Genomic DNA, 22,632 nt, shown 5'->3' on the forward strand with positions numbered 1-22,632 from the left:
ATAAATTCCCACTACCTATTAAATGCTCTCAATACCTGCATCTCAAATAGCCTCTGACAATCACGTCCAGCTTCCGCCCTTCAAGTATGGCTTAGCTACTAAACACAACCCAACCATTTCTGCCTACAGGAGAAGGGGCAGAGGCAGATTACCTGCACCTTAAAACCAGTTGCTTTAGGCAGATGGGGCTTGTCAGACATGGTTGACAGCTCATCAAGGAGAAAGAAAACTTGCGGATACTTTCAGTCATGGGGAATACTTCCGGAGTAAACCCTGAGGAGAATTCTGCAGCTGGAGCCCCTAAGACATTCCTACATTGAGTTCAATGCTGACTGGGCACTCCTGGTGCCAAATCACATTGGTCTTCCTGTCCCTTTGGATTCATCAGCTGTGTGGAGAGGGGGAGACTACAGCTTGCTCTCCATATCATACCAACCTGGCAACACACACACACACACACACACACACACACACACACACGCACACACACACAACGCTGGAGGAACTCAGCACGTCAGGCAGCATCTATGGAAAAGAGTAAACAGTCGAGACTTTGGGCCAAGACCCTGCATCAGGATGCTTCATCAGATCTCTTTTCCATAGATGTGGCTAAGTTCGTCCAGTATTTTTGTGTGTGTTGCTTGGCTTTCCAGCATCTGCAGATTTTCTTGTCTTCGTACTACCCTGGCTTGCATATTGACTTTGGACAGCTAGGATGTAGCATCCATGGTCGACACGACCAATAGAAGCCATCATCATCAGTAGTGTCTTTCAACACCTTTGAAGCAGTTAATAAGACATTCAGCCACAGATAAAAGAGAGAGAAAAATAACTGTGAAGACTGCATATTGGAAACAAGAACAATGTCAGTAATATAGAGTAAATCCAATCTTAATTTGATCTCTAAATTGATATTGTAGGATATTTCCAGCATGAATCAACTTTTATTTTGTTAATTCAGTTTGTGTAAGTACAAAGTCTATGGAAAACAAATCTCAAATGATATTAAGGTACCAATGAAACATTCACACGCTTAGACACAAAGAGATGGTTCTGATTTCCTTGCTGCATGAAGCTTTGTAGATCAACATTTAAAAGTCAGTCCACTCTTTGATGTAATATAGAGACATTAGAACAGAGAATCTTTTTGAACCCTGTTATGTTTTTGAGTTCTTTTTTTCTCAGCACAGACTAACCAAAGGCTTTCTATAGCCTTTCTAGTATTTGGATTTCAGTACTTGCAGTTGTTCTTTGTACTATAATCCGCTGAATTGAAAGCCTAGCTCATGATGTTCCCTTGCATGGAACAGTCAAATCAACATCATCAGCTGTGCAGATAGGGCTTAGTAAATTATCCTATGGATGGAGGACATAGAGATGGATGGTTTTCCTCAGAGCAAAGTAAGGTAGAGTCACTGTAGTTGACTTCATGGCTAATCCTGTTCAAAGTTTAAAGAAAATTTATTATTAAAGTACAATGAGACTGCATTGAAATTTATTGCCTTGCAGGCATATATAGGAAATACAATAGTGTTACGTACGCCGTAACTGGGTTGCCAAACCAGCAGAAATGGACTACTTAGTTGGAGTCTGGATTACTGGAACTAAGAAAGTTTTATTAAAGAAATAAGCAACACAGTACTCTAATTATAAGGATATAAATGCAACAGGTTGGCAATGATAAAACACTCATGTACACAGAACTAGGATAATAGGATCAATCAAGCTCTATCGCAGTCTAGGGGTAAAATGATCAGTCTCAAGTGACACAGAGTTCAGTTCAATTTAGTTCAGTTTGCAGCAATTGCTGTTGTGCCGTTGGGGAGGGAGAGAGAGAGCGAATGAATATGCAAATCGGATTCCAAACAGACCTTCAATATTCCTTGCGGTTAGCTTTCAGGTGAGCCCTTTGTAATGTCTTCTGAGGTCACCGACTGTGACTCCTCCGTTCCAGATACGATTGTTCCTCTGCAGTGAACCCAGCACCCAGGCAAGGGCGGACACACACTCCAGGTTCCCGCCGACCGTATCTTTCCACCCTGTGCATCTATGGCTGGTCCCGCGACCAGACCTCCAAAACTCCCACCAACTTCTGGGGGCACACCGCTTCCAGGGTCTCGTTACCTAGTGGTGTCATGGTGTGTCTGTTGCCTTAATGAACCTATCCCTTTTATCCCCCTGCTGGGGTATCGCCTGTCCATCAAACTTCAAACAGTTCAGGTTCAAAGCAACCGGTCTTGACAATACTCGGAACTGTGTCTCCTTTTCGTTCATCTCTCTCGCCCCCAATTAACATTTCTGAATGTTCCCCCATTGTCCTCTTATCGGTATCAATCTTCTGATAATTTGGTCTGTTGTCACAATAGAAATTATGAAATTTGTTCGAAAACAAAGACAGACATACAAGCAACATGTAAATGAAGACAAACTATGCAAATGAAAATAACATTGAGAACAAGATTTAAGTTCATTTAGTATCAGGGAATGTGTACAGTGTACAACCTACAATTCTTACTCTTCACAGACATCCACGAAACAAGAGACCCCATAGAATGAATGACAGAAAATCAAAGGCCCCTCCCTCACCCTTTGCAGAAGCAAAAGTATGAATCAACCCCCCTTCCACCCCCACTTAATCCAGCAAAAGCACTGATCACACCCCCGCCACTTTAAGCAGCAGAAAAAGCCCCCAAAGAGACCTTGATCCAGAATCCATCAAAACTATTGTCCACATTCCAGCACCCCGCGCTTTGATATCTCAGACAGGCTCGCTGGGGAAAGAGAGAGGTTGCTTCTTCAACAATGTGTGTGTGTGTGTGTGTGTGTGTGTGTGTGTGTGTGTGTGTGTGACAGAGAGAGAGAGAGAGAGAAAAGAAGAAGGAGAAACAACAACAACAAGGATCTTCTTCCGAAAGTATTAATTGGGAAAAAGTATTTCTAATCTAATAGGAAAGCTCATAATACGGGGTAACATCAATAACAGAAATGTTGCTCCTGGTGACAGGGTAGCATACCGGTTAGCACAATGCTTTATAGTGCCAGTGATCACTGGGTTTCAATTCCCGCAGGAGTTTACACATTCTCCCTGTAACTGTATGGCCTTACACCTAGTGCTCTAGTTTCTTCCTACATTTCAAAGACAAATGGATTAGGGGTCATATGTTGCAGGTATGCTGTGTTGGTGTCGAAGTGTGGCGACACCTGTGCACTGCCCCAGCTGGTTCTCAGACTGTGCTGGTTATTATGCAAGATTGACGCAAATCTCGATGTACGTGACAAATAAAGCTCATCTTTCTTTCGTTCTGTGTGTGGGGTTCCAGAACTATATTCTTTAAGAAGGCCATAGATTCTAACATTGAACAGACTTTGTCATCAATGCCGACTTTAGTTGGTATGGAGCTTGGGGTTGTGAGAGAACTCACCGCTGTACCTATCTCCTATACCAGAATCATGTATGGAACTTGCAGATTCTAGTTGCTCTAGTTCTCAACTAGTATTGATAGTAATATAACTGTAATGTTACAATTATTTTAATTTCAATCAGTGAAACATGTAAAACATTACATTAAATATCAAATATGTCCATATTCTGCCAATAATGTATACCGTTAACTGTTCATCAGTACTCAGAAAATGAACGTGCTTTTTTTAACATAAGTGACATCAATTCAGAATCACAGTATTTGAACAATAAAAGTAGAACGTTCTGGAAACACTCGGCAGACCAGGAACCATTTCAGGAAGAAGAAATAGCGTAAACAGCTGAGGTTGATAAATCTTTGTCTGAATTGGGAAAGAGAGAAAACAAATTTGTTTTGTTGCAAAGAGATGGATAGGAAATTATTGCTGCGATTTTGTGAAGCAATACTAACGGTACAACGATTTGCTGAGGGATAAATTGGTATTTAGAAAGGGACATGTTATGTACTTACTTTATACTGCCCAACATCTTGTGCAAAGAAAGACAGCAAACAAGGATAGCTGAAGCCCACTCTGATGTCAACCTCCAAGTGAAAAATGTTAATTGTGAATTTCAGGGTTTTAGCCAAATCTCACTTAAACTTTCCCATCTGTATTAATGATGGTTATCACATCATTAAAGGATGTTCACATTAAATTTAGTGCCAGTAACTACTAGGGCATGATAGAAAAATGTAGAACAGAACTAAACTTTGAAGTTTGAGGTCAGTATTTGTATTTGCTGTATTTAAAGTACTGCACGGTACCAGGCCCTTCTGACCTGAAGAGCTTGTGCCACCCAATTACACTCATGTGACCAATTAACCCACTAACCTGTACACCTTTGGAACGTGGGAGGAAACCAGAGGACCTGGAGGAGACCCATGCAGTCACGGGAAGGCAGTGGCAGAACTGGACCCAGATCGCTGGCCTGAAATAACATTATGCTAATCATGGTGCTTCATGCTGCCTTTTTACATTTATTATTTTTTTCTTCATGGTACACACATTTCTAAAGTATGGGAACCTACTGTAAGTAAATGACTTTCAGGAAGATGAATTCAAAAGGCCAAATCTTTTCTGTCTTTAGCTGGCTTCTCTGAAACTGATTGGGGGTTTGCTGGAAAGGCAAAAATGCATGAAGTAATTTAAAGTCATCTAGAAATTTATTGAAAATTGGAATCAAGTCACTGTACCAGTTATAACCTACAGGGCAAATGGCTTTGAAAATGCATTCTGGAACCATACCATACCTCCTTTCCCTTCTGAAACCCACTTATTTAAACACAGAAATGCATTTCATGGAAGCTAGTATTTCATTGACAAATTTATAAACAAATCATGTCAATCAGTTGAACTGAGCTCTTACTACAGAGTGAGGAAAGGTTCATCATATATCGATCTTAGGACTTCCAATAAACATACTTGAGAGCAAGATGCTAAGTGATCATGACAGAATCCTTATCAGAGTGACACCCTCAAAGCATAATTATATTGACAACATAATACACTTTACTGCAACCTCCATTCTATGCCCTCTGGTTCTTCATCCTCTCCCTGTCCAGATCTTTCATGATTTTTAGCAACTAGATCAGATCCCTTCTCAACCTTCACTACTCCAAAGAAAACTATTCCATTTTCTCCAGTCAATTTGAAGCTCCTAATCACTGGAAACATTCCAGTAAATCTCTTCTGGACCCTCCCTAAGGCATATTTCCTATCAGAAATGATCAAAGTAGAGTTCTGCTGTGACCAAACTAATGTTTTAATGTTCAGCACAACTTGCATCCTCACAAAATCTCTGCTTCAATCCCTTTAGATTTAAACTTATGATTTATATTTCCCCTCCTCATTGAAATATAATATCTTTTATTTTTGCTTTTTTTCATATTTCCTTATATTATAAAATTAGTCCATTCGGTCTGTAAAGTCAGTGTCAACACTCAGAGCAATCCCATTCCCTCATCAATTTCCCTGTCAACCCTTATTCTCTCATATGTCAGTTAATACCACCAGCCCCTAACAACAACAACACCCCCCCCACCAACATGAACACATAAAGTATCACCCTCTTTGGTTTAATTCATATTAGCCAGTTCACCTAATAACCAGCAGATCTTGATAGAGTTGTAGACAAGTACAGCACAGAAAGAGGCCCTTTGGTCCATCTAGTTCATGCCAAACTATTTAAACAGCCGACTCCCATGGACCTGAACTGGGACCACAGCCCTCCATACCTCTGTCATCCATGTACCTATCCAAACTTCTCTTAACCATTCAAGTCGAGTTCACATGCACTATTTCAGGTGGCAACTCATTCCACAGTCTCATCAAACTCTGAGTGAAGAATTTTTTTTTGGATCTATTTATTTATTTTCGTAATTTATATTAACTTTATGTCTTTCTCTGTACTGCTGCCACAGCACAATAAAATTTCATGTCATATAAATCAGTGATTAAGTCTGATTCCGATTCTGACGTGGGGAGAAACCGGAACACTCGAATGTCAGTTTGGCCACAGAGAGTGTAGAAGATCAAAGCAGGTAGCGTAGGAGGTCAGAATAGAACCTATGCGACTGAAACTATATCAGTGCACTACCAGCACTGTCGCCATGTCGCCTGGCTAAATTTCTTCTACAATATATTAACACATTCCACTCGCCTCCATGCCTATAAGACCATAAGATGTAGGAGCAGAATAAGGCATTTGGCACATTGAGTCTGCTAGGCCATTTAATTTCCATATTCCCTCTCAGCCCCAATCTCCTGCCTTCACCTCGTATTCGTTCGTACAATGACTGATCAAGAATTTATCAACCCCTGCTATATCTCCAATGACTAGGCCTCCACAGCTGCCTTTGGCAATGGATTCCATGGATTCACCACTGTCTGGCTAACAAAATTCCTTCTCATCTCCATTCTGAAAGGAAGTTTCTCTATTCTGAGGCTGTGTTCTCTGGTGTTAGACTCTCCCACCATAGGAAACATCCTCTTCACATTCACTCTATCAAGCCCTTTCACCATTCCATAGATTTCCATGAGGTTACACCTCAACCTTTTGAATTTCAGAGAGTAGAGGTCCAGAGCCATCAAACGCTCCTCATATGACAAGCCTTTCAATCCCAGAATCATTTTTGTGAGGCTCATTTGAACCCTCTCCAATGTCAGCGCATTCTATATCCTCCTTATGTTCATCTAAATCTTCATTATCGTTTACGATGCTTCCCACTTTTGTCTCAATGTTTAATCTGAACAGCCATGACCAAGTCTTAATATATTATTAAGAAAAGTGGTAGTGACATCTAGGGAGTAAAACTGGACTTATCTATCTAATCCTGAAAACTCTCACTATAGCTCTTCATTGCGAATCATCTATGTGATGTTGACTGTATTGATTTTTTTCATTTCCCTTGCTCACTCTAATCTACCCACTTCTGCATTTGTAACATTCTACTCACTAAGAGCCATCCCCGGTGCCACAATCGAACACCAGGGTCAATGGCAGTCCTGTTGTGGTTTGGTGAACTGACATCTACCCTGCAGAGGTCAAACATCAGTTATCAAACTCTTCCTCATAATTTCCCCTGGATCATGACTCAACTTTAGACTGTCTCTGACTTCATTTTCTTCAGAGAGCTTTCTCCATCGCCTCCATCCTAAAAGTCTGACAAACCCACACAACTAGCCTTTATCTCCTCACTAAGATCATAATTAGTACTCTCCTAATTAAACAATTGCTCCAGTTGGTTCTTGTCCCAGAGAAGTTATGCCTTCATCCCTAAATCCATGCCATTGAAGTTTGCGACACCTCCAGCACTGTCCTCTGCTTTGATCATCTAAGGGCTCTTCTGCCTGAATGAAAGCACAATCAGTTCCCCTCCACCATTATAACCATTTGCTTTCATTCTCAATCCAAACAGTTAATCTTCCTTTCTTTCGATCAAGGTGCAGCTCTGGGAATCCTCTATGCCTGACTCTTTGTGCGATGTGTGGGACAGACCTTTTTCAATCCAGCTCAGCAACCCCCCACCCCTCCGCAATCAATAGCTATATGCACCAGTGGCTGTATGCACTCATTCACAACTCAAAAGCTTATAGATAGATAAATAGATATACTTTATTAATCCCGAGGGAAATTGGGTTTCATTACAGCCGCACCAACCAAGAATAGAGTATAAATATAGCAATACTAAAACCACAAACAATCAAACAACAAAATGCAAACTGTGCCAGATGGAAATATCTACTTTTGTTACCAATTTCCCCCCTGCTCTCACATTTACAAAATCCATCTCTGGCACATTCTTTCCCTTGCTGGATCTCACTGTTTCCACCTCTAAGGATATTTTACTGACTAATGTCTTGTCTATGCACCATCTCACCCTACTTGGTATAAGGAATAAATTTCATTTTGCCAGTTCCTCTGTCGTATTGCCTCTGATGATGGGGCTTTCCAAAATGTCGTTCTTTCTTTCAACTGTAGTTTCACACCTGTGGCTATATTCTACTAGATGTTTGAAGAGATTTGGTATGTCACCAAAGACTCTAGCAAATGGAGAGCAAACCCCAACCCTAACCCTAACCAGTTGCATGATTGTCTGATATGGAGGCACCAGTGCACAGGATCAGGAAAAGCTGCAGAGGCTTGTAGACTCATGGGCACAAGTCTCCTCACCATCAAGGACATCTTCAAAAGACAATGCTTTCAGAAGGGGGCACCCATCATGAAGGATCCTCACCACGCAGGATATGCCTTCTTCTCATTACTAATGTCAGAGAGGAGGTATCCAAGCACAAAGACACAAACTTAACATTTTAGAACCAGCTTCTTTCCATCTGCCATCAGATTTCTGAATGGACAATGAACAACACCTCATTATTTTGATCTCTTTTTGCAGTATGTATTTATTTTTTATATATTCTTTTAATTTATGACAATTGTTGTGTGCTGGGGCAGCAGGCTAAGGGTAGCAGACACCAACAGAATCAACAAACTCATTCGTAAGGCCAGTGATGTTGTGGGGATGGAACTGGACTCTCTCACGGTGGTGTCTGAAAAGAGGATGCTGTCCAAGTTGCATGCCATCTTGGACAATGTCTCTCATCCACTACATAATGTACTGGTTGGGCACAGGAGCACATTCAGCCAGAGATTCATTCCACCGAGATGCAACCCAGAGTGTCATAGGAAGTCATTCCTGCCTGTGGCCATTAAACTTTACAACTCCTCCCTTGGAGGGTGAGACACCCTGAGCCAATAGGCTGGTCCTGGACTTATTTCCTGGCATAATTTACATACTACTATTTAACTATTTATGGTTTTATTACCATTTATTATTTATGGTGCAACTGTAACGAAAACCAATTTCCCCCGGGATCAATAAAGTATGACTATGACTATTGTAATGAATTGCACTGAACTGCTGCCACAAAACAACTAGTTTCATGACATATATCATTCAGGTTTATATCAGTGATAATAAACCTGATTCTGATTCTACCACGGTTGACAGAACACTTGGCCCCATTTCCTATCACTGACACCTTTTGTGCTCAACCCCTCAACTCCTGGCCAGAGCAAGGATAGGGTTCTCCTGGCCCTCTCCTATCACCACATTCAATGAGATTCCACTACGCAACACATCCTCCCTTCCTCTCCCCTTTGAGTACGTTAAAGAGTCCTTCCCCTTTATGAGCTCAGATGTTTGTCAGATTTCTTTTGGGAGCAGTTTAATGTGGCAGAATGTGATGTGATACAAAGTAGGCAGAAACATAAAGGAAAGTCAGAGCATTTTACTTAAAGAGAGGCATAAGTCACAAAGCGAAGCTGTTATGCAAGGCTCTGCAATTAGCCAGCCCACAGAATTTTGTCAACTTTAAGGTGCTCTGCTTTAGGAAGACACAGTATTTGAAATGATGTGGAAGTTCATGAAAACCAAATAGTTATATGAAAAAAGTTGTTCCACATGAAGTGATCTGATAAATCAAAGTATCTGTCAGTCCTCCTCTGTTCCATTGCAGTAGGCTTGGCATATTTGCTAATTCCATCACTCTTTATTTCTCCATGCCATTGTCAAGTAAGTTTAAATCCTTCAAAAACTTTCCAGCTAACCTTATTAGAGAGTGTTGTGCATCTGTATCAGATGAGGCCCATCCATCAAACGCCTAAACTTAAAATAACAATACAGTTCTGCATTAAGTTTGTAATATGACATTAATTTTGATTGGTAAATTAATATTCTATATAAATAGCTTCTTGAAAGTAACTTCACTTGTAAGTGTTTGATGCTCTGGACCTGTACTCACTATAGTTTAGAAGAATGAGGGGGATGTTATTGAAGCCTATTGAATATTAAAAGACACAGTGGATGTGGAGAAGATATTTCCTATAGATATGGAGTCTAGGACCAAATGGCACAAATTCGGAATAGAGGGACATCCATTTAGAACAGAGATGAGGAAAAATTTCTTAAGCCAGAAGTTGGTGAAGCTGTAGTATTCATTGCTGCAGATGATTATGCAGTCCAAGTCATTGGGCATATTTAAGGCAGAGGTTGACACATTATTGATTAATCAGAACATCAAAGGTTATGGGGCTAAGGCAGGAGGTAATGATGCAGCTCTATAAAACTCTGGTTAGGCCACACTTGGAGTACTGTGTCCAGTTCTGGTCGCCTCACTACAGGAAAGATGTGGAAGCATTGGAAAGGGTACAGAGGAGATTTACCAGGACGCTGCCTGGTTTAGAGAGTATGCATTATGATCAGAGGTTAAGAGAGCTAAGGCTTTACTCTTTGGAGAGAAGGAGGATGAGAGGAGACATGATGGAGGTATACAAGATATTAAGAGGAATAGATAGAGTGGACAGCCAGCGCCTCTTCCCCAGGGCACGACTGCTCAATACAAGAGGACATGGCTTTAAGGTAAGGTGTGGGAAGTTCAAGGGGGATATTAGAGGAAGGTTTTTTTACTCAGAGAGTGGTTGGTGCATGGAATGCACTGCCTGAGTCAGTGGTGGAGGCAGATACACTAGTGAAATTTAAGAGACTACTGGACAGGTATATGGAGGAATTTAAGTTGGGGGGTTATATGGGAGGCAGGGTTTAAGGGTCGGCACAACATTGCGGGCCAAAGGGCCTGTACTGTGCTGTACTATTCTATGTTCTATGTTCTAATACGGTTGAACGGGATGATAAATCAGCCATGATAGGATGGCGGAGCATACTCAATGGGCTGAATGGCTTAATTCTGCTCCTAAGTCTTATGGTCTTGTAAATTTTATCAATGGCCTTTGTGAGTTTGTCAATTTGTGACATAATAGCACAGGAATGACTTGTCCCTTTGCAACAGTAAAAGTGACTGATAATGGTGTGAATTGATATTATGTCAACTTGGGAGTCTTTGTGCAAAATACCCTGAAGATTAACTTGCAAGTTTAGTCAGTGGTGGAGAAGGCAAATGCAATGATAGCGTTTATTTTCAGAGATCTAGACTACAAAAGCAGGTTTGTGATGCTGTGGATTTATAAGGCACTGGTGAGGCCTCACCTTGAGTATTGTAAACACTTTTGGGCTCCTCATAAAAGAAAAGATGTGTTGGCATTGGAGAGGGTTCAAAGGAGGTTTACAACGATGATTCTGGGAATGAAAGGTTTATCATACGAGGAACTTTTGATGGCTCTGGGTCTGTACTCGCTGGAACTTAGAAAGATGAGGGGGGATCTAATTTAAATCTTTTGAATGTTGAAAGGCCTAGACAGAGTAGATGTGAAAAGGATGTTTCCCATAGTGGGAGAGTCTAGGACAGGAGGGCACAGCCTCAGGATAGAGGGGCGTCCGTTTAAAGCAGAGATGCAGGGAAATTTCTTTAGGCAGATGGTGGTGAATTTGTGGAATTTGTTACCACAGGCAGCTGTGGAGGCCAGGTCATTGGGTGTATTTAAGGCAGAGATTGATAGGTTCTTGATTGGACATGGCATCAAAGGTTATGGGGAGAAGGCCAGGGAGTGGCGCCAAGAAGGGTAAAAAGAGATCAGCCATGATTGAATGGCAGAGCAGTCTCGATGAGCCAAATGGCCTAATTCTGCTCCTATGTCTTATGGTCTTATGTTCCTCATTTCAACTGAGGAACAAAACAAGCCTTTTCCATATTGCACACACCAAATAAAATATTGAGAATTATTCTTGACAAACTTTATAAAAATGTTGTTGGTCCTGCTTTTCTGGTTATTAGGCTGAGTTTTTGACAATGATAGTATTTACAACCAAGTTTCTACCTGCAATAATTTATTAGTTCTCATTCCCATCTTCTTATTAGCTTCCTGCTGTGACAATATTGCATCTGTCTTGGTGCTTCTTAAAACATTATTTGGGTTTCTAGTATTATTGTCAATAAACTCTCTGCAAGTTATAAAATACTGTATTCCCAGCGCAAATAAAGGGAAGGTTACTTTAATGTAAAGGTGAAGCCAGTCATTGATGCTGTGCTTGGCTAATTGTACGTGTCTAATTGAAAAATTTGATTTTAGCAGAGAGCTTTGTGCTGAATTGTTGAACTTCATGGAAATATTAAAAGGAATCACCTGCCATTTCAGCTTTCAAGAATTGATTTAACTCTATTTTGATGATGGTTCATACATTGGAGCAGTGCAGGGATTAGCGAGATGCAATTATAGCTCAGGCCGACGGAGTTCTATAAGGGGTCTCTTACGGCCTCTGCATGGAATGGTGGATTTTCACCGGGTCCTCTGGCTTTCTCCCACTTTACAAAGACATACTGGGTAGGTTAATTGGTTATTGTGAATTGTCCTGTGATTAGATTAGGGTTAATTGGGTTTGTTGGGAGTTGCTGGGGTGGCGTAGCTTGAAGGGCTGGAAAGGGTCTACTCTGTGCAGTATCACTGAAAATAAATGAATCAACTGCCACTGAAAGTATGGAGCCTGCAGCAACAAGTTTCAACATACTAACATTAGCCAGAGGCCAAAGTAAAAGGGTGAGCCGCCTCTCACTTGCGGCACTGAGGAGATGGGATGACTCAGGGTGACTGCAGTGTGCATCAATTCTGCAGAAGCTATTGGTATTCTTTACAGCCTTCTCTGGTTCTTTTTGCAAGCTAAAGGATCAGTTTAGCAAGTTCTGGATAACAAATTGCGTGCTTATTTCATTGGCTGACCCACATAAGATGCCCCATAGGATAAAGAAGTATAGCGATCTCTCTCTCTCTCTTAGGCAGCGATTTGCAGAAGAGATGTGGGTGGATAATTATTAAAGCATTTTGCCAAGTATACCATAAGACTTAGGAGCAGAATTAGGCCATTTAGCCCATCAAGTCTTCTCTGCTATTCCATCATGGCTCATACATTATCCCTCTCAATCCCATTCTCCTGTCCTGTCCCTGCATCCATTGACACCCTGATTAATCAAGAAACCATCAACCTCGGCCTTAAATATACCCAATGACGTGGCCTGCATAGCCATCTGTAGCAATCAATTTCACACATTCACCACCTTCTGCGAAAGAAATTTTTCCTCATCTCTGTTCTAAATGGATGTCCTTCTAATCTGAGGCTGTGTCCTCAGTCTCGTGTCTTTCCAACTACATATCAATTAAATAAAAGCATGCACGTGGGAGATGGCTTTAACTGGTGTATTCACGTTGCAGTGAATGAGAGAGAAAGCGAGAACTATGCGCACATGTAGACAACAGATCAATGCACATAGGTAAGTTATCAGTCCATACATAGTGCTAAGGAGAGTCGTTGCTCTAAAAGAAATAGATCCATATATTACACTCTGGTCCTAGACTCACCCACTATAGGACACTTCCTCTGCACATCCTACCTAGGCCTTCAATATTCAATAGGTTTCAATGAAATTCCCTTCAGACTTCTAAACTCCAGTGAATGTAGGCCCAGAGCCACCAAATGCTCCTCATGTGTTAAATATTTCATTGTTGTGATCATACTCGTGAAAGTCCTCTTGATCTTCTCCAAAGCCAGCACATATTTTCTTCGATAAGCAGCCCAAAACTGCTCACAATACTCCATGCAGTCTGACCAATGTGTTATAAAGCCTCAGCATTACATCCTTGCTTTTGTTCTCTAGTCTTCTCAAAATGATTCCAAATAAACTGATACCTAAACTCCAGAACCTGGGCCTTAGCACTCAGATCTGCAGCTGGATCTTCAACTTCCTCACAGACAAGACCCCGGCTATAAAAATAGGGGGCAAGCTCTCCTCTACAATCACTCTCAGCACCGGTGCCCCACAAGGCTGTGTACTCAGCCCCCTGCTGTAATTACTGTACACCCATGATTGTGTAGCCAAGTTTCCATCAAACTCAATATATAAGTTTGCTGATGACACCACAATTGTAGGCCGTATCTCGGGTAATGATAAGTTTGAGTACAGAGAGAAAATTAAGAACCTGGTGGTATGGTGCAAAGACAATAACCTATCCTTCAACGTCAACAAGAGGAAGGAATTGGTTGTCGACTTCAGAAGGAGTAGCGGACCGCTTGACCCAATTTACATCAGTGGTGCATAATTGGAACAGGTCAAAAGCTTTAAGTTCCTTGCGTCAATATCACAAATGACCCAACTTGGTCCAACCAAGCAGAGTCCACTGCCAAGAAGGCCCACCAGCGCCTTTACTTCCTGAGAAAACTAAAGAAATTTGGCCTGTCCCCTAAAACCCTCACTAATTTTTATAGATGCACTGTAGAAAGCATTCTTCTCGGGTGCATCACAACCTGGTATGGAAGTTGTCCTGTCCAAGACTGGAAGAAGCTGCTGAAGATCGTGAATATGGCACAGCACATCACACAAACCAATCTTCTGTCCTGGACTCACTTTACACCGCACGCTGTCGGAGCAGTGCTGCCAGGATAATCAAGGACACAACCCACCCAGCCAACACACTATTCGTCCCTCTTCCCTCCGGGAGAAGGCTCAGGAGCTTGAAGACTCGTACGGCCAGATTTGGGAACAGCTTCTTTCCAACTGTGATAAGACTGCTGAACGGATCCTGACCCGGATCTGGGCCGTACCCTTCAAATATCTGGACCTGCATCTTGGTTTTTTTGCACTACTTTACTTTCCATTTTTATATTTTCTATTTATGATTTATAATTTAAATTTTTAATATTTAATATCGATTTGTAATCCAGGGAGCGGGAAGCGCAGAATCAGATATCGCTATGATGATTGCACGTTCTAGTATCAATTGTTTGGCGACAATAAAGTAGAAAGTATTAAGTATTTTTTGAATGCTAGCACTTCCTCACCACCGACTCAAACTGCAAGTTGATCCTTAGGGAATCCTGCATGAGGACTCCAAGTCCCGTTGCATCTTTGATTTTTGAATTTTCTCCCTATTTAAAAAAAAAACAGTCCACTCCGTTATTTCTTCTATCAAAATGCATGACATTGTATTCCAACTACCACTTCTTTGCCCTTTCTCCTAATCTGACTAATTTCTTTTGTTGACACCCTGCTTCCTTAACATTACCTGCCCTTCCATCTATTTTTGTATCATCCATAAACTTAGCCACAAAGCCATCAATTCATCATCCATATCTATTGACATATGATGTGAAAAGAAGTGGTCCTAACACTGAACCTTGCAGAACATCACCAGTCACTGCAGCCAACCAGAAAAGCTCCCTTTATTCCCATTCTTTGTCTCCAGCCTGTCAGCCAATCTTCTATCCATTCAAGTATCTTTCCTGTAATATCATGCGTTCCTGTCTTGTGAAGTAGCCTCATGTGCAGCAACTTGTGAAAGACCTTCTTAAATTCCAAATAAAAAACATCCACTGACTTTCCTTTGTTGATCCTGCCTGTTATTTCCTCAAAGAATTCCAACAGATTTGTCAGGCTTCCCTTAAGGAAACCATGCTGACTTAAGCCTATTTTGTCATGTGCCTCCAATTACCTCAAAACGTCATCCTTTATAATAAACTCCAACATCTTTCCAACTACTGAAGTCAGGCTAATTCATTGGCCAATATTTCCTTTCTTTTTCCTCCCTCCCTTCTTAGAGTGGAGTGACATTTGCAGTTTTCACTCTTCCAGAACAATGCCAGTATAAAGTTATTTTTGAAAGGTCATTACAAATGCCTACATAATCTCTTCACCTACCACTTTCAGAACCCTGAGTGGTAGTTCATCTTGTCCAGGTGACTTTCAGACCTTTCACTTCTCAAGCACCATAACTTACTTCTGTCCCCTGACACTGTCACATTTCTAGCATCTTGTTAGTGCCTTCCATAGGGACAAATGATGCAAAATACTTACTAAGTTTGTCCACCATTTCTTTGTCTCGTATTACTACCTCTCCCACGTCAATTTCCTGCATTCCAATCACCACTCTCACCTTTGTTTTACTCTTCATGTATCAGAAAAGAATTTTTGTATCCTCTTTTACGTTATTGGCTAGCTTACCTACATATTTCAACTGCTCTTTCTTTATAACTTTTTGAGTTGCTTTCTATTGGTTTTTAAAAGCTTCCCAATCCTGACCCGTTGCAATAATTTTTGCTATATTTTATGCCCTCTCTTTTGTTTTTGTGCTGTCTCTGACTTCCCTTGTCAGCCATCGTTGATGCATTCTGCTTTTAGTGTACTTCGTCATCTTTGGGATTTATCTTTACTGTGCCATTCGAATTGCTCCCAGAAACATCAACTATTACTGTTCTGCCATCACCCCTGCAATACTGATACATCTGATTTTAGCTTCTCATTCTCAAATTGCTGGGTAAATTCTATCATATTATGATCACTGTCTCCTAAAGGTTCCTTTACCTTAAGCTTCCTGATCAAATTTGTGTCGTTAGATTACACCCAATCCATAATTGCCATTCCCTTAATAGGCTCAATCACATGCTGCTCTAAAAAGCCAACTCATCGGCATTCTGCAATTCTTCTCTCTTGAGAACCAACCTGATATTTTTCATTCTACCTGCATATTGAAATCCCCCATGACTATCGCAACACTGTCCTTTTTACATGCCTTTTATCTCTCCCATTGTAACTTGTAGCCCACATCCTGGCGACTGTTCGGAGACCTGTATATAAAATACCAGAAATTGTATTGTCTTCAAGGCTCCAGGGGTAATTAACTAATGAAACCAGATATTTCTTTCAGCAGCAGACAAACTTGTCAGCAATGGCTTATTTAGCTGAGTAAGTTACAATTAGGGCAAGGTATTAGTTTTAGTGCTGGTCTCCAATTCCAGTTCTCTTAATGAGCTCTTGCAGGCAACCTAACTGGCAATCACTGTCTGTTCTCAAAGTAAGTTTCAACTTCTTTGCAAGACTGTGCTTTATGCAGAACGGAATGGAGAGCAGGGTTTCAGCTTAATACTAGATGATGCATGTGAGTCATTGTTTTGTCTTGAGGAGAACCACGCAAACAAAAGCTCCCTTTTTCTGAATAATAAGGAAAAATATAATTTGTGTATGTAGCTGGGAATTCAATAGCAAGGAAGGAATTGTATTTAAGTTTAGTTAGACCTTAGAAAGTTCAAGCTCAGATTGAAAGCAAAGAGCAATGTGAATGAAATGCCAATTTCACCAGGGAGTGGATTTTCTTTTCCCTGCTGGGCTGTTGATTTTTATATCATGTTTCTTCAAACCATAGAAACAGAAACAGGCCCATTGACCAAGCATATCCACACTTCCCATGAAGCAGATAGCTATACTAATCCTAATGATCCGAATCAGAATCAGGTTTGATATCATATATAAAATAAAATTAAATAAAATTAAAATTAAAACTAAATAAGTCGTGCAAAAAGAGACCAAAACTGAGTGAGGTAGTGTTCCTGGATTCATCATCCGTTCAGAAATCTGATGGAGGTGAGGAAGAAGCTGTTTTTAAAACATTGAGTGTGTGTTTTCAAGCCCCTGTACCACCACCTTGATACATAAAAACACAGAAAACCTACAGCACCCTTTGGCCCACGAAGCTGTGCCGAACGTGTCCTTACCTTAGCACTACCTAGGCTAGTCCAGGTGGTGGGGCCCTTAATCAGACACGCCACCTTTTAGAATCATCACCTTTCGAAGATGTCTTCAATTCTGGGGAGGCTAAGGCCCCTGATGGAAATGGCTGAGTTAGCAACTTTTTGTGGCATTTTCTGATCCTGTGAAGTGGCCTCTACATACCAGATAGAGGCAAACCCAGTAAGAACACTCTCCATATTACACCTGTAGAAATTTGCTACAGCCTTTGGTGACATATCAAAAATCTCCTCAATTTCCAGCACTTGATCTGTAGCCTTTTATGCTTTGGCTACTTAGGGGCTCACTTAAAAGTTGTGAGACTCCCTGCCTCCTCCACAGGCAGAGTATGCTGGATTCCAAACACTCTCTGGGCCAGTTGGGATCAGGACCTGCTTGTTCAGCCTGTTTCATTCTTCTTTCAACAAAGATGTAGAATAGCTCCGAAGAAAATATGTTGCTTAAGTGTTTTTAAAACTTAAGTGAAATTCTTTGTCAGGGCTGTGGAGCACGGCTCCATACATTACAAAAACATCGAAATAAAGCTACAAAATAAATCAAGACAAAGCAGAAATTGAACCGCAGGGGTATTAGCTGAAGTCCCTGGAAAGATATGAGCAGACTCTGAGGGGTATCTCATCCTTCAGCTCAGCTGCTGAATGGATTTTTGACTAATCTCATGGAAAGGAGTTGAATAACAAAATCCCTTCAATGATGATTATCTGAGTTTTTGCAGACTAAATGTGCCTTTAACCTAAAAGGTTTTTTTCTCCATTGATAACAAATGTTGGTAAATCTTAAACTATTCTCTATACATTGATTTGTGTTCATTTACGGAACTACCTGGAGGCCTTTGGATTCATCACTATAATGATACAGCTCTCAATTTGGACTAGAGCAATATGTAGAACTCATAATGAATTCATTCATTATGTGCCATGTTGTCTGAAATGAGCAATCATGGTCTTGATTACTCTTGGCAATTTTTTTCTGCAGAAGTGCTTTGCCATTCTGTTATTCTGGGCAGTATCTTTACAAGACAAGTTGCCCAGCCATTATCAATACTCTTTAGAGATTGTCTGCCAGTCGTCAGTGGTCGCATAACCAAGACATGTGGTATGCACCAACTGCTCATGTGACCATCCAACACATGCTTCCATGACTTCACGTGACCCTGATCGGGAGAGTGGGGGAGGGGTGCTAAGTAGGTCCTACACCTTGCCCAAGGGTGACCTGCAGGTTAGAAGAAGGAAGGAGCACCTTACACCTTCTTTGGTAGAGACATATCTCCACCCCACCACCCAGAAATAAAGATGCTAAATAAGTACGCAAAGAGTTGTCCATACTCTCATAATCTATCACAAACCATTGTCTTATTTTTCTAATATTCAAGTAATTACCAAATGCATATACTTTTATCATTCTGGCATATTAACTCTTTCTTCTTATTATCACTTTCTTCTTACAGAGGTGAAGGATGCTGTTTCAACTAAACATAAAGAGATTAAAAGTAAGTACTCTACCCCAATAATAAGAATTAATTTTGATTTGAAATTATCCTCCTTACTTGAAGACTACCCTGATAGAATTTTAATTAAAATATTCAATGGAGTTCTTGACAGTGATTTATGTTTGTGTCTTAATGTCATGAATGCCTCAAGGTTTAGGCACTCAAATGTTTTTTTTGTGTTTGAACTAAGTGGACCAAAGCAAGAGATAATTAATCTTTCTTTTAAATGTTATGTGTCAAGTATGTATAAGAAACATGACTAGCAAAGATTTATGATCAACAATGATGCTCAATACTAAAATCTGATGATGTTTGAACGCAGTTTGTGCTTTTTTCCAACATTACCTCATCTTCATATTCAATTCACATAATTTGAATTCTTCACAGAAATTATTTTCCTATTTATAAATAGCAAAATCTTGACTGGAGGTAAAAATGATCTCTATCAATCAGAGAAGTGATGTTTGTAAAATCCCATTTCCGAACAAATAAATACACAGTTTGAGAATTGCTCCCCCCTGGGGTGCATAGATTTAGTTGACTGAAATCTGTCAGATTCATTTATTAAAATCTTTGAAATAAAGTGCTTTTAGGAACTATTTTGACTACTGTATAATATGGGACTTGTCAAGACATAGGCAGAGATGATGTTTTCCATGGCTGGTGCATCTGAGAGTCAGTCTCACAATCAGACATTGACCATTCAATACGGAGATGGGAGCGTTTCTTCAATTAGTGGTTATTGAATCTCTTGAAATTATTACAAAATATAAAGCATAAGAGAAGTATGACCATGATTTAATTGAATGTGGAAGAAGATATGAAGTGCTGAATACTCTACTCCTGTTACTTATGTTTTAGGTTTTTCTGTAGTTGATCACTCCAGTAGTAGGATTTTCTGGAGACTAACAACAAAGGGCTTCAGGACCAGCACCCAACCTAATAATTCTTCTGCTTCCATTATTATATATGATGAACCATGTAACATTTCAAAGAATGTTAAATACACATATTGTAGTGTTTCCATGAGACCACAAGATATAGGATCAGAATTAGGCCATTCAGCCCATCATGTCTTCTTCGCCAGCTCGTCATGGCTGATCCATTTTTCCTCTCAACCCCATTCTCCTGCCTCATAACATTTCATACTCTGGCTAATCAAGAACCTATCAACTTCTGCCTTAAATATCCCAATGACTTGGCCTCCACAACTGCCTGTGGCAACAAATTCCACAGATTTACCACCCTCTGGATAAAGAAATTTCTCCTCATCTCTGTTCTAAATGAATGTCACTCTATTCTGTGGCTGTGCCCTCTGGTCCTAGACGCGCCTACAATAGGAACTATCCTCCCCACATCCATTCTATCTAGGCCTTTCAACATTCGATAAGTTTCAATGAGATCACCCCTCATTCTCCTGAACTCCAGTGATTTCAGGCCCAAAGCAATCAAATGCTCCTCAAATGAAAAGCCTTTCAATCCTAGAATTATTCTCATGAACCTCCTTTGAACCCTCTCCAATGTCACCACATCGTTTCTTGTGTATCACTCTGCTTGAGGTTTTTACTGCTATGCTGTAAGTATTTCATTTTAGCAGCTCTGTAAGAGTGGCCTGTTCTGCTTTCAGCCTGTTTGGGTTTGAGCTGGGATAAGAGGCTTTGTTGTTCAGCTTCGGAATGTGGTATCATCCAATCTGGATGGTGGAATTGGGAGAAGGTTTTTGAGAATGCTGGGCAGAGAAGTTTGCCCATGTGAGGGACACTGGTGTGGGTCAAGGTCTTTGTTGGTGGGAGCTGGGAGAAGACAGGAGGGAAGATGGCTAAGTCTGCCATCTGTGTTGCACAAGGTGCTTTGTGCTGATGAGTGGCTTCAAGGAGGTAGGACCAATACTCCCAAGGGGGAGCCCGGTTGTTCAAGATGGATTTCGAGCGACATTTGAAAGGTGCAGTGTGTACGTCGAAAACAGCGGCTTCTAGAAAATTTGAGCTCCACTGTGCACACGTGACTATTTCAGTATAATGGATTCTTTTAGTTTTTTTCCTTTCTTTCCTTTGATAACTAGCTGCTTAAGTTAACATTTTTAAATACACTTCTTTATGATTGTATGCAGTGTACGATCTGTTGTATACATCCTAGATGTACGAAGCCTGAGAAAGATGGGTGTCTCACCACGGACTCCCAAGCCGCATTTACAGAGACGCCCAGTAAAAAGGGGTATCACTTGGATAAGAGGCCCAAAACTGCTCACAATACTCCAAATGAAGTCTAACCAGTGCCTTATAAAGCCTCAGCATTACATCTTTGCTTTTACATTTTAGTCCTCTCAAAGTGAATGCTAACATTGCATTTGCCTTTCTCACCACTGATTCAACCTGCAAATTAACACTGAGGGAAATCTGTAAAAATGCTTCCAAGTCCATTTGCACCTCAGATTATTGAATTTTCTCCCTGTTTAGAAAATAGTCCTTCTATCAACATGCATGATCATATACTTCCTGAGACTGTCACTTCTTTGCCCATTCTCCTAATCTGTCCTTCTGCAGCCTCCCTGATTCCTCAGCACTACCTGCCCCATCCACCTGTCCTCATATTGTCTGCACACATGGCCACAAAGCCATCAATTCTGTCATCCAAATCATTCACATACAATATAAAAAGAAGCGGTCCCAACACCAACCCCTGTGGAACACCAGTAGTTGCTGGCAACAAATCATAGAAGGCTCTCTTTATTCTCACTCTTTGAATCCTGCCAATCAGCCAATATTATTATCTTTCTATAATGCCACGGGCTGTTACCTTATTAAACAGCCTCATATGCAGCACCTTATTCAAGGTTTTCTGAAAATCTATGTATTACAAACTTGAGAAAATCTGCAGATGCTGAAAATCAAAGTAACACACACACAAAATGCTGGAGTAACTCAGCAGGTCAAGCAGCATCTATGGATAAGAGTAAACAGTCAACGTTTTGGGCCGAGACCTTTCATCAGGACCTTTAATCAGATCCAGTTCTGATGAAGGGTCTCAGCCCAAAATATCGCCTGCCTACTCTTTTCCGTAGTTGCGGCTGAGACTTGCTGAGTTTGTCCAGCATTTTGTGTATGTTGCTTGAATTTCAAGCATCTACAGATTTTCTCATCTTTGCACTGCCCTGGCTTGCGTGCCGACTTTGGACAGCTCGGACGCAGCATCCATGGTTGACCCCGACTGGCAGAGGCCATCATCATCAGTAGTGTCTTTGAACACCTTTGAAGCAGCTAATGAGACATTCAGCCAAAGATAAAAGATAGAGAGAAAAAATAACTGTGGAGACTGCATATTGCGAACAAGAACAATGTCAGTAAGATACTATAAACCCAAACTTAATCTGATCTCTCCATTGATATTGAAGGATATTTCCAGCATAGACAACTTTAATTTTGTTAATTCAGTTGCTGTAACTACAAAGTGTATGGAAAACAAACCTCAAAAGATCTTAAGGTACTAAAGAAACATTCACACACTTAGACAAAATGACAGTTCTGGTCCATAATTTTCTTTCTTCTATCTCCCTCCCTTCTTGAAGACCATAAGACATAGGAGCAGAATTAGGACTTTGGCCCATCGAGTCTGCTCCGCCTTTCAATCATGGCTGATCCTTTTTATTCTCCTCCTCGACC

General features: G+C 40.7%; 1 protein-coding gene across 1 annotated transcript in view; it reads left to right on the top strand.

The window, feature by feature from the left end:
- The window catches only part of trdn (triadin), a 559,007-nt gene that overhangs the window by 258,410 nt on the left and 277,965 nt on the right, over nt 1–22,632 (top strand). The window contains exon 18 of the mRNA XM_072251580.1: nt 18,932–18,973. Within this exon, the coding sequence (XP_072107681.1) occupies nt 18,932–18,973 (42 nt within the window). The remainder of the gene's footprint in view (nt 1–18,931; nt 18,974–22,632) is intronic.

The sequence above is a fragment of the Mobula birostris genome, chromosome 2 (assembly GCF_030028105.1).
Source record: "Mobula birostris isolate sMobBir1 chromosome 2, sMobBir1.hap1, whole genome shotgun sequence".
Classification (NCBI taxonomy): domain Eukaryota; kingdom Metazoa; phylum Chordata; class Chondrichthyes; order Myliobatiformes; family Myliobatidae; genus Mobula; species Mobula birostris.